The 15,981-nt window shown below is 40.6% G+C and overlaps 1 protein-coding gene across 2 annotated transcripts in view; it reads right to left on the reverse strand.

Moving 5' to 3' along the window:
* Positions 1-4,102: 4,102 nt before the first annotated feature.
* Positions 4,103-15,981, reverse strand: part of arhgef18b (Rho/Rac guanine nucleotide exchange factor 18b) — a 38,428-nt gene continuing 26,549 nt past the window's right edge. For both annotated transcript variants that reach the window (XM_088077748.1, XM_088077747.1), the window contains exons 21-23: positions 11,378-11,729; positions 9,211-9,354; positions 4,103-8,759 (exon numbers count right to left, since the gene is read on the reverse strand). In XM_088077748.1, coding sequence (XP_087933874.1) covers positions 8,428-8,759; positions 9,211-9,354; positions 11,378-11,729 — 828 coding nt within the window. In that variant the 3' untranslated portion in view covers positions 4,103-8,427. The remainder of the gene's footprint in view (positions 8,760-9,210; positions 9,355-11,377; positions 11,730-15,981) is intronic.

The following is a 15,981-nucleotide window of genomic DNA, read 5'->3' on the forward strand; positions in this document are numbered from 1 at the left end:
TCACAATATACATCCTATGCAACCTTTAACCTTTAATTTAATGTTTAATTGTTGGAGTTTTCTGCTTTTCTTCTCTGTGACAAAGTGCTGTGTCTTAAGATGAGGTTATTATAGATCCATCTTTATATCTTTCTATGTGGTAAACAAGACACCAAAAGGTCTGAGTCTTTTCTTAACTTAATTTTGACTAATTATGTATAGTACCTTTATTACTGTAGCTGCAGCTTTAAACTGAAAGGACAGATGACAGAGTGTTAATGTCTCCTCAGCTCTCGCCAAGACAGCAAATAAGCGTAAATCGCCAAACTATTCCTTTAAATCCTAGACTAAACATTGTTTTGTGATCAAACGATTTGTCAGCATGAAGCTCTAAAGAACTAACATGAGAATGTAATATGTTTACTTTTCTCTGGAACAAGACAAACTGTTACAATGGTGACATTCATTACCTCCTGATGCCGTGTAATCTGCACACAGGCACGTGGGAATAAAACTGGAATGACCAGACAGTCACCAGGCTGCAGCTAACTGCAAAACACAAATACTGTGAGCACAAAGAGCAAGTCAGCACAGAGCACACTTTCTTTATAATCTATCTGGCCCCTTTCAATTCACCTGAGGCGTCTCTTCTGGCAGAACAATAGTCCTCCACCTGATCTGATTTCTACCTGGCATAACCTTTCTCCAAGGAGGCCTTTTCAGCATGGCCCCCACACAGGGACTTCCTTTGTTGATGAGAGATGGAAGATCAGTTGAGGAAGTAGGGGGGAACAATGATTCTCATTCATCTGAGGCAAAACTATGAAGCAGGCAGCATGAAATCAGTTTACATATACCGCCCATGAGAAATATCTGGTGTCTGAGGACATGCTGTAAATATGTAACTACATACAGTTGTTTCAGGCCACAGACATCCACTGTCCTGCTCTTTATCTGTCACTGATAACAGCCACAGCCTGAAAAATTCTAACCGTAATCTTTTTCCTTGCCTTATCTTGGACGTCTCTTTTCCAGAGTATACCCCGGCCTGCCAAGGAGGTTATGTAAGCAGAGTTTGAAGCAGCTTTGGCTGAGAGACATGTTTTCCTACCAACTATCTTCCTGTAAATCACCTTGGGTGTTAGCAAAGAGGAGAGCTAAAGTCTGCTTTGTGTCTTTTCAACAAGAGGAGCTTTGTGTCAGTCAGGAGCGATGAAACAATACTCAGATAAGCACATTCCTTCATAAAATCACTTGCAAAAACAGCAAGCACGAGGTTGAGGAAGATACATTCTGAAGTGCTGATGACAGCTAAACTAGTTCCCATCCTGTCTTAAACAAGGTGTCGCAAAATAAATCAGAGGGTCACAAATGATTAACAGGATAGCAACAACCTTTTTTTCACGGCCAAAAATCTTGTTTATTTATCTTTAAAGATTATTTTTGGGGCTTTTTGCCTTTAATTGACATATATATAATTGACCGTTATAGCGTAAAGGCAGTAGAGAAAGGCAATGACATGCAACCAGGTGCCCCATCTTGTTTATTTTTAAGACATCTCCTTAATATGATGTTGGTTTAGGCAATTCTACCACTTTAATCTAAACCGAAATAGTTAAACATAGCCAGAAATTCATGGTTCCCTGAGGATAAATCTCACTTACTCCTGCGATCCTCTGACTTTTCCTCTACCGCCACTGTGAGGTTCAAATTTTTGGCTTTCAGTGAAACGTCTCAAGCTAACTGGAACGAATTGTCATGAAATTTGGTGCACGCATTCATGCTCCTCGTACGATGAATTGTAAAAACACTGGCTATCTTCTGACTATTCATATTGTACTTTCTTTAGCTCAAAGTTTTAATTTGTCCAATTTGCACAAACTAATCACTGTGTCGTGAAGTGACTGTTTGATGCTATTGCAGTTCAGTGCCTATAGAGAGCACCAGTGTATTGCGCATACAGGGGTTACCCAGAATGCAATGAGCCGAGGCAGGAAAGGCTGGAAGCCACCATGTTGTTCGTGTTGTGAACGTGCAGAGTTGTTGCCTGCAATAAAAGCCATTTACACTGAGGTTGAAGTCTCTGCATCTGTTTATTGATATCTGAAGATATCACACACTGCTTGCCAAATGTTTTCATGCAAACAGATTAAACGCAGATGGTGAAGATCGTAAACGGTCAAGCACAAGGGAATGCATGACAGCGATTACAATGGTGAACTTCATGCTCAGTGTGGGCAGGGCCAGATGTGATGGCTGTATTTGTAAGTAAGTAGACTCGCTGATAAATAATGAAATTAGGAATGCGACGGTATGAGATTTCCATGGCACGGTAATGGTCTCAAAAGACATTGCGGTGTCATGGTATCACAACATACAAATCTATTATCATCATGTCATCATCATCATCATTATTCTAATTTACAATTACCCCTTAAAGGCACAAAAAAAGGTATTTTTTTTGTTTTGTTGAACACATTTTTTAATGACTACAATATAAATATGCTGAAGCATGACTTTGCTACCAAAGAGAAGCACTTATCATCATCTGTTAAAGTTGTGTGGGGTTTGGACTGAATGCAGGAGACTGCAAGAGGATCTTCACCAACGGCATATGCTGAGCGGAAAGTCAGACCAGAGGGGAGAAACGAAACCGAAAGACGAAGAGAGAGGAGAGCCGGTATCAGGGCGAGGCTGACCTGACTTGGAACGAGAGCTGCTCCTCTACCAAGCCTTCTTCTGGCTAATGTTTGGTCACAGGAGAATAAAGTGGATGAGATGTGATTGAAGCTCACTCAGCAACAGGAAATCAGGAGCTGCTCTACGCACATCTTCACAGAGACATGGTTAACACCTAACATCTGGGATCAAGCTGTTGCACTGGATGGGTGGACCATGTTGGCAGCCAAAAGGACTCAAGACTCTGATGCAAATTCAAAAGATGCACTGCAGGAATTGCATGATGCCATCAGCAGCAACATGCCCGAACAACAGATGGAATCTTAATAGTAGCTGTTGATTTTAATCAACTCATCCTTCAACTCCAAAGATGTAGCAGGATCAAGGGCAAATTAAATAAATCTACCTTCTACCTTTTAACAAGCCAAACCTCTGAGTTTGAATTGTGGTGTTGCTCAGTTGTCAAAATGAACTCTTTAAACGGCCTCCTGGCTCATTCCAGCCTGCCTGCTGCCAGCATGCAGAGAAGCTGTAAGATCTGAGCATGAGACAAAAACAAACACAAACCAACTGCTGACACAGAGTCTATCAAACTAAGATTTGTCTCAGCATTTTATGAGCCTGCAGGGAGGTTTTCGTCTGCACGTCTGTCTCTGAGGAGCATCTATTTGTTTAACTTTGTGGTAAAAAGTGCCTCCGACACAGAATAACAACAGCCAAGACTCCTGACTTCCTGCAAACTGCATTACATAAAATGCCTCGGAGCTGCGAGGGCGGTTGAGTCGAGGATGATTCGAGACATTGGATGAGAAGGGAAGAGACAGGGAGGGAGACATGACACAGGCAGAGCAGTGGAAGGAGCAAGACAGAAACAAAGACGGAGTAAAATGCAGCTTCCCTCCACAGGGGAAGCAGCCTGGAAAAATAATTGTTGAGAGGAGACAGAGGAAAGCCACTAATGACAGCAGACAATAAAAACTGGCCACTACTGTAGCGTCTTCCCAGCCAGAATGACAATAACGTAGGAACCGACAGCCCTGCGCTTAGCAAGGTCTACAGAGGGGTTGAACAGCCACAACCACAGCACCTGAAAATAGAGCTTTGTCTGGGAATAGACTGTTATTAGGTCGACTAAACACAGGGTCAATAACACTGTTCCTGCACCTCCTAGACACTGAGGTATGGCTGGGGTGCGAGCTAATTGGGTGGTCAGGATTATTTTGACAAGCACTGAATAGAAATCTAAATAATGAGGGAGAATTATATGTTACACGTAGTAGTTGTCGAGGGGGAAAAAAAGAGACAAATCTTTGTAAATAGAAATTTACTCAAATGATAATCATTGGATGCTTGATTTTTGCCTAAACAGCAATGATCCAAATATGCAGCAAACCAAACAATTAGTGTTTGTCAGCAGTGATTTAAAAACTCAAGACAGCAAAAATTATTTCAAGACTTTTTTTATTACTAAACTCTCTCTAAGGCAGCAGTTTGTGTCCACAGGTTGTCCTAACATCTTGCAGTGAATAAAATAAAATGGTACAAAAATCAGTTTTGCTGTGTGCTACAAATGTCATTAGACAGCTCTTGGTAAATAAAAGTTCACAATAATAATAAGCATTATAAACATTCATTTTCCCCTTCAAGTATGCTACTATCCAAAGTGACTAGTGTAAAATTGGCAAAGGGAATGAAATATGTTCTTGGTTATTTACACATTACAGGTCGCTTATGAGTGTATGCATTTTAAAAAAAAAAAAACACCACTGGAAAAAAGTTAGTTAGAAACGTTTCCACTGTGTTTTTGGTGGTGAGCGTACACACACGCACACACACGCACACACACGCACACACACACATTTACACAGAAACACACAGTGATGTGACTGACTGGCTTCCAAATTTTCAAACAGAGCAAACAGCATTTCAGTACAGGAAAAGAACATTTAAGACTTGAGCTGATCTTAACAGCGGCACCAACAAGACACCATCCACCTCTTCAGTTGAGGTTCACTAAAAGTCTCGTACCTGGAGCAAAACTAAAGTGCTCTTACACCAATTTTCTTGCTGCCCAGCATCTCTCATTCAGAAATAAAGGAGACACTTCACAAGAAAATGGACAGATGTGGGATTGTCTTGAAAAGTTAAGCATGAGAGATTGGTCTTAACTTTGGAAATAGCGGTTTGACAAAATAATCCCAACTCGAGCTCCACTTTTTCCAAAGCTTTCAACCGTATCACATGGTCTTCATTAGCAAATGGAGTTTGCTCACTTGTCATGATGCAGGAGATCAACAGCTGTCATGATTTTATCAGCCGCATTTTTAGGACCTCTAGTCTGTAAGGGCCTTTAATGAAGTATTTCATTGCAGGAAAGATGGTATTTTAGTAAAACTGGCCTGTCCGGTATGTAGAAACATTCAAATAGTTTTGAAGTTGGTGCTTGAAATCGGCAAAGTATCCCTTTAAATAATCTGATGAAGACCATATGATATGGTTGAAAGCTGTGGGGAAAAAAGCTTGGATGCAGAACTGAGTCTGTTCACCAAGTGTGTGCACATGCACATACATAGATATTTCATAGTAGTTGTGTTTAAGAGACGGTGCACATAAATGTATCAGATGAGCTCATATCCTGAGTTGGGTTGTGCCACTGTAAACCAGAAAACCGGGGCAAGTCAACACCCTATTTGATTTACTGTTTGTGTATGCTCTGGTTTCAAAGTGTGTCTCTGTGTATAAAGAGATAAATGTGATCATGATGCGAGAATGGAAAGAAAACAAACAGCAAACCAAAAATTAGACCTGTAGCCGGATATGAGCTACAATGTGCTGTAAACACACATGTGATGGACACTCCCTGGAAGATGTTTTTACGAGTAATAAGACTTTGTGGACGACCACACAACCAGAGCAGTGTCACTTATCCATAATACAAGAGCACGGACAGGAACTCAGTCAGCCAAATGTGTCTTTGGTTTAACCAACTGAAACAAGCTGATGTTTTAATTTTCACAACTGCTACATAATCTTGGTGAAACATCACTCATGAATTTCAGGAGAGCGACGACAGACAGTGCACCACGGCTTCAATGCTACAACATCAACACACATCAGGAGATTAAATATGCACACCTTCATTTTCAGTTCATTCAAAAACAACAGCAAAGACTGATTGTGGTTTCATTTAACTGCCACAAGTCTACCCAAGCAAGGCTACCGTTTTGCACATACACAGCCACGTGTGTATTTTAAGTGTATATACACATATGCACAAACAGACTTTTGGCTGACTTTTGCATCTTGATGCACATCAAATATCTCTGTTCCTAATACAAGAATGTGTAAGAGGGTGGCCGGTGCAGAAGACAGAGTATGTACAACAATATACATAATATACACAAAGACTCCGGCTAGCGATCACAGCTTCAGAGACAAGCTTACTTTAACAGAGACAAAAATCTTCCCTCCATTTTTCATTCATGTGTCATCTCCTACATGATTTAAAGGGTTCTCATGTATATACAGAGAAAGAAAATCAGATGGACATCGCCATATTTCTTCTATGAAGACAGAAAAAGATTGAAATTTTAGACAACAGCTGATCGTCATTTTTTGCTGAGGGACCACTGCCGCCGTCACAGTGCCGCCTCTCTGTCAGGCCCAGAGATTTAAGACCCAGCTAATGAAATGTCATCAGCAAATCAATACAACACACAGTCAATGAGACCTCAGGGTCTCAATTAAAACTGACATCTTCATACATGTCTCAAAGATATACCGGCTCTGCTGAAACGATCCCATCCTGACAGATTAAAAAATTGCAATGTCAGCAAAGTGAGGAGACACGAGCTTTCAGAAACGTGATTTGTCGATCTCATGAACTTTTCATTTCCTGACTTGAGTGAAAAATTAGACCTGAAACCATCAACTTTAAATTGCTGAATCTCCAGAAGACTCAGCACATGTGTAAACTGTGTATGAGTGGTTAAGCAAGAAAAATGTGCACTTTAAAATAACAGAGATAGAGATATAAAACAGTGTTAACACTGTGCCCCAGTGTGGATATTTGCCTTCTTGATCTGAATTATCTGTAAAATCTTAGTTCACGTTTGGGAATAGCACACAGTGGCTTTATTCTACTGTATTTACTAGTGCAGCATCATTAAGTTAGATTTCCTTTTAGTATGAAGATGGAATTTAATATTTTCAGTGCACATTAACTCTGTCAAATATGTGATTATGTTTGCTCTCTTAAAAGTATATACCCCTGAATGTTTTCTTTTTTGAGTTAATTTTGCCCTTAAAACAACATGCAGCATGAAATGTCATGAATTATACAGTGCACTGTAAATCCACTTAAATAGCAACAGATGTGTTTCAAAGATGTGTCTCTTCAAGGGATCGTTTTTGTGAAATGAAACAAACTCAGTGAGGCCTTTTTTATGTCTACAGGGTACAGTGTGCTGCAAAGTTTAGCTCATTATCTGGATGTCTGCTCGGCTAATAGTTTTGGAAATATACGGTACCTTTAAACTTTTAAAGGTTGAGGGTCAATTTGTTGAAGGTAAATGTTTTAATGCATATTTTCTCTGTCGCAAATTTCTGTAGTAAAGAAGTGATTTTTATCAATCAGCTGACCCACTTTCTAAATTGCAAAAATGAAACTGTATGTACTTGTGAAACAGTGTTTAGAAATATTATTAGTGCAAGCATGACTGCACAGTACAACCTGTGTGTTTTTGAGAAAAATGCAAGAAAAGACCAAACACAGCCTCAAACCGTACAGACATTTTAAAGACTTCCCTGAGTTTGTCTCACTCTGCATGAGTTGTACAAACTGTAGAATTTGCCACAAGCTGCTCTCTGCTTTAATTGAAATGAATTACACAACTGACTGAAAAAACAATTTCCGGTTTGACAACCGGCGGCAACACTAGAAATGTATTCTACAGAGTTTAGCCTTCTGAAATATGCATGGTTAAAAAGAACAAAATGAAATGAACCTTCACAACTTTGACACCTGTACAACCAAACAAAAACATTTAGTCCATAAAAGTTCATTCATTAGTCTGGAATGGACTATTTATACTGTGCAAACAAAACATCGAGCAGAAAGTGTTCATGTATCAAGAGTTAGATCATTTCTGACTTCCTGCTGAGTCATTTCTTGTGAATCCAGGTCCCGTAGATGCAGACGTTTAAGGCCAAAGCACCATCGCTGTACCTTTTACTTTTTATGCCTCACTAACCAGCCTGTCCAGTCTCTCCTGCAAATTATTCAACCGTTTTTCTTTCGCATTGTTTCTTTCATTCACATCCCCTTTAGCTCTCGTAGCTGTCTTTGGATTGTTTTAACTTCATTTAAACCTTTTCGAACACATTACAACAAGTCTTTGTTTTGCCAAAGGTTTCCTCCTCATACTTGTTGTCCTCTTGAGTTAAGAATTAAAGAATTAAATAGTAAGAAATTGTGGCATCTTAAAAACATAGATGGAGAAGCGGTGTTAAAATGTCATCTTTTCTTCAATGTTATTTGTCTTTCTGCACAGACCACAGAAGTGCTGACGCAGTCTCTGCTGTGGATTGCTGCTTTGTAAAGATATTAAAACCATTTTACCTTGTTAATAACACAACACCTGCCCTCACTTAACACACCGTGAACATCACATTATCGCATTTAAGTTGCTCCTTGGAGGTTGACACATTGTTGACTTGCAACAGTCCCGTAATTTATTTGTTTTTGTGCTCAGCACTGGATTTCAGAGTTTAGAAGAAGATTACGTCCTCCTTATTGAGGTCCTCTGTGGCAATCTTGTAAGGTGGCGGCATGCTGTGGCTGTGAGTGAGCCCGTGAACATTTACCTGGACATGTGCGTGGGCGTTTGGACTGAGGCCCTGCGGCTGCAGATGGGACTGGAGCTGGAGGGAGCCGGTGCTCTGTGAGTGGGGAGGGATGGTGGGAGGCTGCATGGAGGGCTGAGGATGGGACTGTGAAGGAGGCATGGGGGGCTTCTGCACATTTGGAAGGTGCGAGGTGTTGATGGAGGAGGAGGTGGACTGGGTGTCTGCCCCCGCGATCTCTGGAGGACTGAGTTGATCTGTCAGAGACACACGAGAAAGGCTGTTGGAGAACGAAGGATAAATCTAAAAATAGCATAAAACACTGAAATCTATCACCTGAAATCCTGCCAGTGTTTTTTGTCAGCGGTAATTGTGAGAGCAGAGGATTAAAGTGTTAAAATGTCTGTGTCAGCAGCACAGTCTGCCATTAATCACAGGGAGGCATGTGAAACTGATAGGTGTTTACACAGGGTGAGGCATTAATGTAAGCTTTAGACAGGAACGTGATCGGGTGGGGTTCGGTTTGCCCAGGTGGAGAATGTGTGCGTCTCATGTTTGTGTCTGTGAGAACTGTGTTTAATAATGCAGCAGCCAGAGACAGACAAGAGGAGATTATGTTTGTCCTGACAGAGCGGAGGAGGAAGTGTGTGTGTGTGTGTGTGTGTGTGTGTGTGCGCGCTCATGAACAGTTGGTGTGTATAAAGGTACCTGCGTGGTGATGCAGGGAGTGAGGCTGAGGAGGGGCTGACAGCGGGAGCTGCTGGTGGGGGCTGATGGAGCGCTTGGCCTTGAGGGCGTTGTCGTCTCGGGCGGACAGCTTCAGCGGCAGCATCTGCTTCATATCCACAGAGGCTGAGGAGGAGGAGGGGGAGGAAGAGGGAGCAAAGAAAACGAGACAAACAGAGACAGAAGGTGATTTAATTGTAAAATCAGATCCTATTGATAAACTAGAGCAGCCGAGCCCCTCTCTCAGGCCGCTATGTGATAAAACAGAGGGCTGACCCAATTTAGGCAGCTAATGTGATCCTAATGAGCCACTTAAGTCACGATGATCAGGTCAAGCTCATGTCAGGCACAGATGGCTTCTATGTCGATGAGGAGAGAAAAATCCATTTTAAAACAGAAAATGCTGCACTGTTAAACATCAGCTGCATTAAAAGAGAGCAGTGAAACACTCAAACATATTTTGATACGGAGTGTACTTTTCTCATACTTTCACGGAGGTATGAGTTGGCAACAGTTGGCTCAAGTGTGACGGAAGAGTCACACACCCTCTATCTCCTTTTACCGTGTCACTCCTCTCTCTCCCTTTGTTTCCTTTGTGAGAAAAAAACCATCATCCTTTGTATGTTTACAAACTATTCATTAACACTTCATGTGACATTACAGGATTATTAAAGTCTGAGTCATGTTCCCATCGAAACAGTTACAAGATTCCCAGACATGCACACGTACGCAAGAAAAAAAATCATATTCAATTTGTAGATATACATTAAAGAACACACTAGAGCTGCAATGATAAGTCAATTCATCGCTCAAAAGGAAAATGATTATTTTAATCAATTAATCATCGAAGTAATTTTTACACAAAAATGCCAAACATTTAAAGGTCCAGTGTGTTTTTAGGGTTTTTTTTTGGTGTAATATTTTGTTTTGCTTTATTTTTGTTTTGTAATATGTTTTCACTAGTTGATAGTGATAACCTGAAAAATAAGAATCATGTTTTCATTACCATGAATGAGCTGTCATATCTACATACAGAGCAGGCCCTCCTACACAGAGTTTGCCATGTTGTTCTACAGAAAGAGCAAACCAGACACTGGCTCTATATACGATATACTAGCTCTATATAGGGCGGTTTGTGTTTTCGTGTTAGCCACTGTAGTTCTCCTTCACGTTTGGCACATGGGGAAAGTTTCTGTTCTGCATCCTCACTGCAAGATGCCACTAAATCCTACTCACTGGAGCTTTAATGGTTTCAGCTTCTCAACTGTGAAAATTTGTAACAGTGTATTTCTTACACTAAATTTCATATTACTATTGAGTTTTGGACTGTTGTCCAGCCAGACATTTGATGATGTTACCTTGAGCTGTTGGAAATTGTTGTGCATGTTATACAGAACAAATGATTACCCCAAAAAAATGAACAGCAGATTAATCAAAAATGAAAATATTTGTGAGTTCTAGCCATAGAGTCCTCCTTCGACTCTAAAAGATGTAGCAGGATTTAAGGACAAATTTTAATTTCATATTTTAAACTATGTTTTATGGGCCATATAATTGACCAAAGTGTTTTTTCCCTGAGACAAGCATCTTTTTAAATTCTTTACATTGGGAGTGCCGTGTAATTATGCTATGCTATAGATGCCAGCAGCGTAACGAGGCGTTAAGCATCTATTCTGCGCTGAACACTGCACATTTGCTGTTTTTTTTTCAGAGTGCGGAGAGTTGAAACATTTTCAACTTTGAGTAAAACGCTGCACTTAACACGGCCACTTTTTATACGCCACTGTCTAATCATAGTCAACAAAAACTACAAAGATCAGCTTCCACATCTCACGTGTACAAGTGCTCAACAACAACAGTGGAGAAGAAATATGTTAATATACAGTATATATATATATATATGTTTCCATAGGTTTTTCTTTCAGGTTTCCTCGGCACCTACAAGTGCTCCCAGCTGTGTGTTCCCTGAGGAGAGCCTGGGTTTTTAGCTTTGGAAAAAAATACCTTGGTGGTGTAAAGCAGACCTCATGTCCAAACATGTGTTCGCCTCAGTCGCTGCTGACTCTCATCAGCAGATGTCCACAGATAGAAAGGTACACAAGTGTGACCTAAAACAAACTCCTACTTGTATGAAACTCTGACACCTTACCGGTGCTGTCAGTGCGATGTGAGGCTTTACCAATCTTGCCTCCTTTCCCTTTGCCGCTGCTGAAGGCGGCCAGCTTGGTGGGGATCTGCTGCTGCACCCCCACCAGTTTGTGTTGCTGGTTGGTGGTGCTAAAGAGATGCAGGGGCACCTCTGTCTTCAGTGGCAGGGTGGAAGAGCTCACGTCCCGTCGCAACATCACTTCAGGGCGCTCTGGATAGTCAGCTGGTGCAACAGACAGGCTGGCACGCACAAGGGGCTTCTGAGGCAGCGGCAGGTCGGAGACACTGGTGGAGGTGTTAAGGCCAGAGGACAGGAGGAGATCTCCGTTCAGACTGCCGGCCAGAGGAGCCACCTGGAGGAGAAGAAGACTGGATGTTATCTGCTTATAGGTGACTGAGGTCCTCAACTGTTGTTAACATCATCTCATAAGACTTCAAGATCAGTAGTCAAGTTCAGAAAGGATGTCTTCCCAACTCTGTACTGAAATCATTCATATTTGTGGTCGCATTCAGTTTATAACCGGAGTTGTGGAACATGGAGTTTGTATGTTATGTGTGTGCAAGCAGCCTCCTGTTAATTATGTATGAGAGGACATTTCTGAAGGATAAAAACAAAACATTTAACGGCTTAAAAGTAGAGAAGACACACACATGCACGCACAGACACACGCTATAAATCGTCTGTGCGACGCCGTGTCATTACAGAAACACAATCTGTTGAGGAGCAGGGTATTTATGGGCTGCAGAGGGAATCAAAAACACATGCGACTCTTTCTGCTGAGCACACACTCTGGTAAGTTTGGTAACAGGCTTTTGATGTGTTCCAAGAGGTTCAAGGACAATACACACACACACACACACACACAAAATGAGAAACATAAAACCCTTAATAGTCCCTGTGCACATAAAGGCGTGCCTAACAAAACAGGCAGGGCTGACAAGCAAGGGAACAAGAAAATGGCTCTCATGACATCAGTGGATAAAAGACACTGACTGCATTCTCCACTTAATTACGAGACCGAAGGAAAGATGATCCAGAGATGGAGTCAACATGATCGTCCAATCTGCATTCAGTGAGACTGACCAGGAGGATTTCTGCGACAATGGAGTGGTGTAGGGTTTGTGTGGGTTAGTAATCCCACATGTGCTGCATTACATGAACTATAAAAAGCACCTCTTCACTGCGCTATAAAGAGACAAGACGAGTTTAAGCCCTTCTACAACAATGTGACCCAAAGTGCTGCACAAGATCTGTCAAACAATATATTCAAAAGCTAAAACATAAAAACAGTCCATTTTTAGCTGTTCGGAATCAGCTTTGTGTCTACATAACGTAGTGTTGTCACAATACAGGAATTTCTAACTTTAATACCTTGAAAATAAAATTGACATTGAGGGCACTGAATTTAAAATTTGCATTGAAAAATAAATATTACAAGGTCGTATGATGACTAACAAAAACTTTTCTAAAAAGGGTGAGACAGAGCAGCTTGTACTGGTGTAACAATATTGTGGGGAAAAAGAATGGAAATCATTTCAAATATTCAAAATCAATATTCAATATTTTTTTTGACGAAACTAACATGCAGTAACATAAAGGTGGTTGATGTTTTTGGCAGATTATGAACAAGAGCAAAATCCTAATAGATTGAAAATACTCCAAATTCCCATGTTTTTACACACGGACTGCTGAAATTTTCTCAGTCTGTCTCAATTGTACAGACAGAAAAGTGAGATCTCTAGGAAACTTTTTCCTGAGAAAATCCTTTTTTTTATTTTAGACCCCTTCTTTTCCCATCTAGACAAATATGAAGTCTGAATGAGTGACTGAAGACACACGGTTTAACGTGTGCATTTCTGCTCATTGTGTATTATGACAAATTTACCAAATAAATTAGACAAATACATGCATTTAAGATTAAGAAAAGAGTGATAGGACAGAAGATGTATGTTTGTTCATCACTCTGACAGGAGCTTTTCAGAAATACCATATACAAACAACAATTATGTAAGCAAGCTAACATCACAAAGCTAATGACACAACTGACCTACATTTAAAAAAGCCAATATCACCATGATGTTATCTCCTCAAACAAACATCAGTCACTCTAACAGCAGTTTCAGTGATGTCTTCAACTTAAAGTCCGACATCAGTCAGTAACTGTTGTGTTTGGTATTCAGTTCACATGCTGCATGATTGATGATGATGTAGAATACTTCCTGTGGAGAGGGGGAACGCATGATGATAGGGTTTTACAAGGCATGAAGGGCAGACTCATCTAACTGTGACTGTGTGTGAGTGTGTGTGTGTGTGTGCGCGCGCACGTGTGTGTCTGTTGTAACAGAAGAGCATGACAGGCCCTGAGGCAGAGTGGGGCCCTGCAGTGGGAAAGTCTCCATAACTCCTTCCCTAAATCCCCCTTTCTTCTTCCCCTTCATCATTTTTCCTCCTTTCGCACTCACTCATCTTGGCACACAGATGTTGCATTGTTCCCAGAGCAAGGTGATCAGCTTTAAGCGGCATAAACAGCAGGTTTCCAGGGCAGTAAACTGTGCGGAAGCTTTAGAGCACAAAGAGAGCTGACTGACAGCTCATAAACAATTAGCACTGGCTGCCCTCCAGAGCCTTCTGTTAATGACAGGCTTGGACGAGCTAATTATACAGCCAGGTTCCTCTCATCCTAAAAACTGCCTGGATACTCCCATATCATACATGTCTCCAATAACACTGCACAATGTGCTGCCTTGTATACAATGTGACACCAGTAGGAGGGAGACACAAGTTGTCGAAGCTGACCTGGACTAGGTGACAGGTGAACATGTGTGAGATATTGACTTGAGTATTAGTTTCTGTGGGCCATGTGTCGCTCTGATCCGTGGCGAATTAATGAGATTAGCAAAAACTGCAGACTTAAACTGGGCTAATCCAAAATCAAATTCTGTTCAAGTTATTCATGCAGCTCACAAATGTGATCAAATATTGTTTTATGTGAAGTTTGGTGATGAGCAGTGGCTCAGTGTCAGGACACCTGGAGCATCACATTAGAGCTCAAATGAAAAATCGCTTGAGTAACCATTTTAACCTCAACGCTGTCCCCAACAAAACTTACTGTCTTGCGGAGGCTGTAGAGAGGGTCAGGGTTTTTAAGCTATTGAAGATACTGGTGTTGTATAGAAGAGGACCTAATTGATCTATTTGTAACAATTATTTTATGCTAGCTTCTCAGGAAGGGGATTAAATAATGCTCAAAAGATATTTGAATGAAACTGGGTTCTTTCCTTTGCAGACACGCCCACTTTATATTAGTCACATGCAGTTTTGGGCAAAAAACGTGCCTTTTTCCTAATGCAGTGCAAATGTGTTATTTTCACACATTATGTGCATATTTCTGCAATTGGTGACCTTCAACAGTCGTGGAATTAAATGTATCAGGTGTGACTGGAAAGCTGAGACCTTATGGGCTCAATGAGTTTATTTATATGTTATGATGTTTGCCCCCATATTAACCATTAAATGACTTACTGTGATTTCTTCACAGCCTCACAAGACTTTACAACCACAATCTAAAGACCATTCAGACGATGTAAGACTAAAGAGGTTGACCTCTTAAAACCTGAATAGACATAAGTTTTGTTGTGATGCGTTCAACCGCGTTTTGCAAGCATTTAAACCTCTAGGATCTGTGAAAATTGGTTTGATTTCTTTTGCAAATGTGGGAAAAAGGCAATGTACAACTTGGCAAGAAATTTCTGGTAAACTGCAAAAAAATTGTCAAAAGGTTAAAAGAAAATGACTTAAAAGTTAGTTGTGTGTTATAATTCTTATAATTATATATTTAAATTATGTTACAGAAAAAAAAGTATTTTAGCACTTTCTTGGGGTTATTTTCTTGTTTTTGTTTTTGCTTATATTCAGGTAATTTTCCAGTAACTTTTTAATATTTCTTGTTAATTTTTCGGCCATTTCTTGTTAAGTTGCTCATTGCCTTCGTCCCATGTCTTTAAATGAAATCAAGCCAATTTGACAACAATTGATTAATCTTCTGAGACATTTATTAATCACAAACTCTAAACATTCTCTGACTCCAGCTTTTGTGGCTGGACAAAACAGCATGGCTTTGGACATGGCTTTGTGGCGTGCATTTTTCACAATTTTCTGATGTTTTATCGACCAACCATTTGATCAATAACGAAGAAATTTGTCAGTAATGAAAATAATTGTTACCTCACATCACATCACATCACTTAATGGCTGGAAAGTGCTACTAATTCTACATGCAACTACTTTTCTCTTTCACCTGGGTAATTTTTTGACAATATTTTAGGCTACAGAACAGTACTGCCCACAGTTTGCTGCAAACAGGCAGGATAGATAGCTTTGGTGACAGATGGTGTAAAAAGAAAATATCTGCCCTCCAGCTCGGGGTTCTGTCTTAGCCTCTCAAAGCAACCGCTACCGGCTGATTATAGAAGAAGCGAGTCACAGGAATCTAGGTGTGTGTGTGCATGGTGGGGGTGTTGATGTGTAGAGTTATTCTTCAGGGCTTTTTCAGACGTTATGAAATAAATTAGCCTGAGACAGAGGCCAAAGAGGGGAAGGGATGA

This window comes from Plectropomus leopardus, chromosome 5 (assembly GCF_026936395.1).
Source record: "Plectropomus leopardus strain MGB_pleo_1.0 chromosome 5, ASM2693639v1, whole genome shotgun sequence".
NCBI classification, from domain to species: Eukaryota; Metazoa; Chordata; class Actinopteri; order Perciformes; family Serranidae; genus Plectropomus; species Plectropomus leopardus.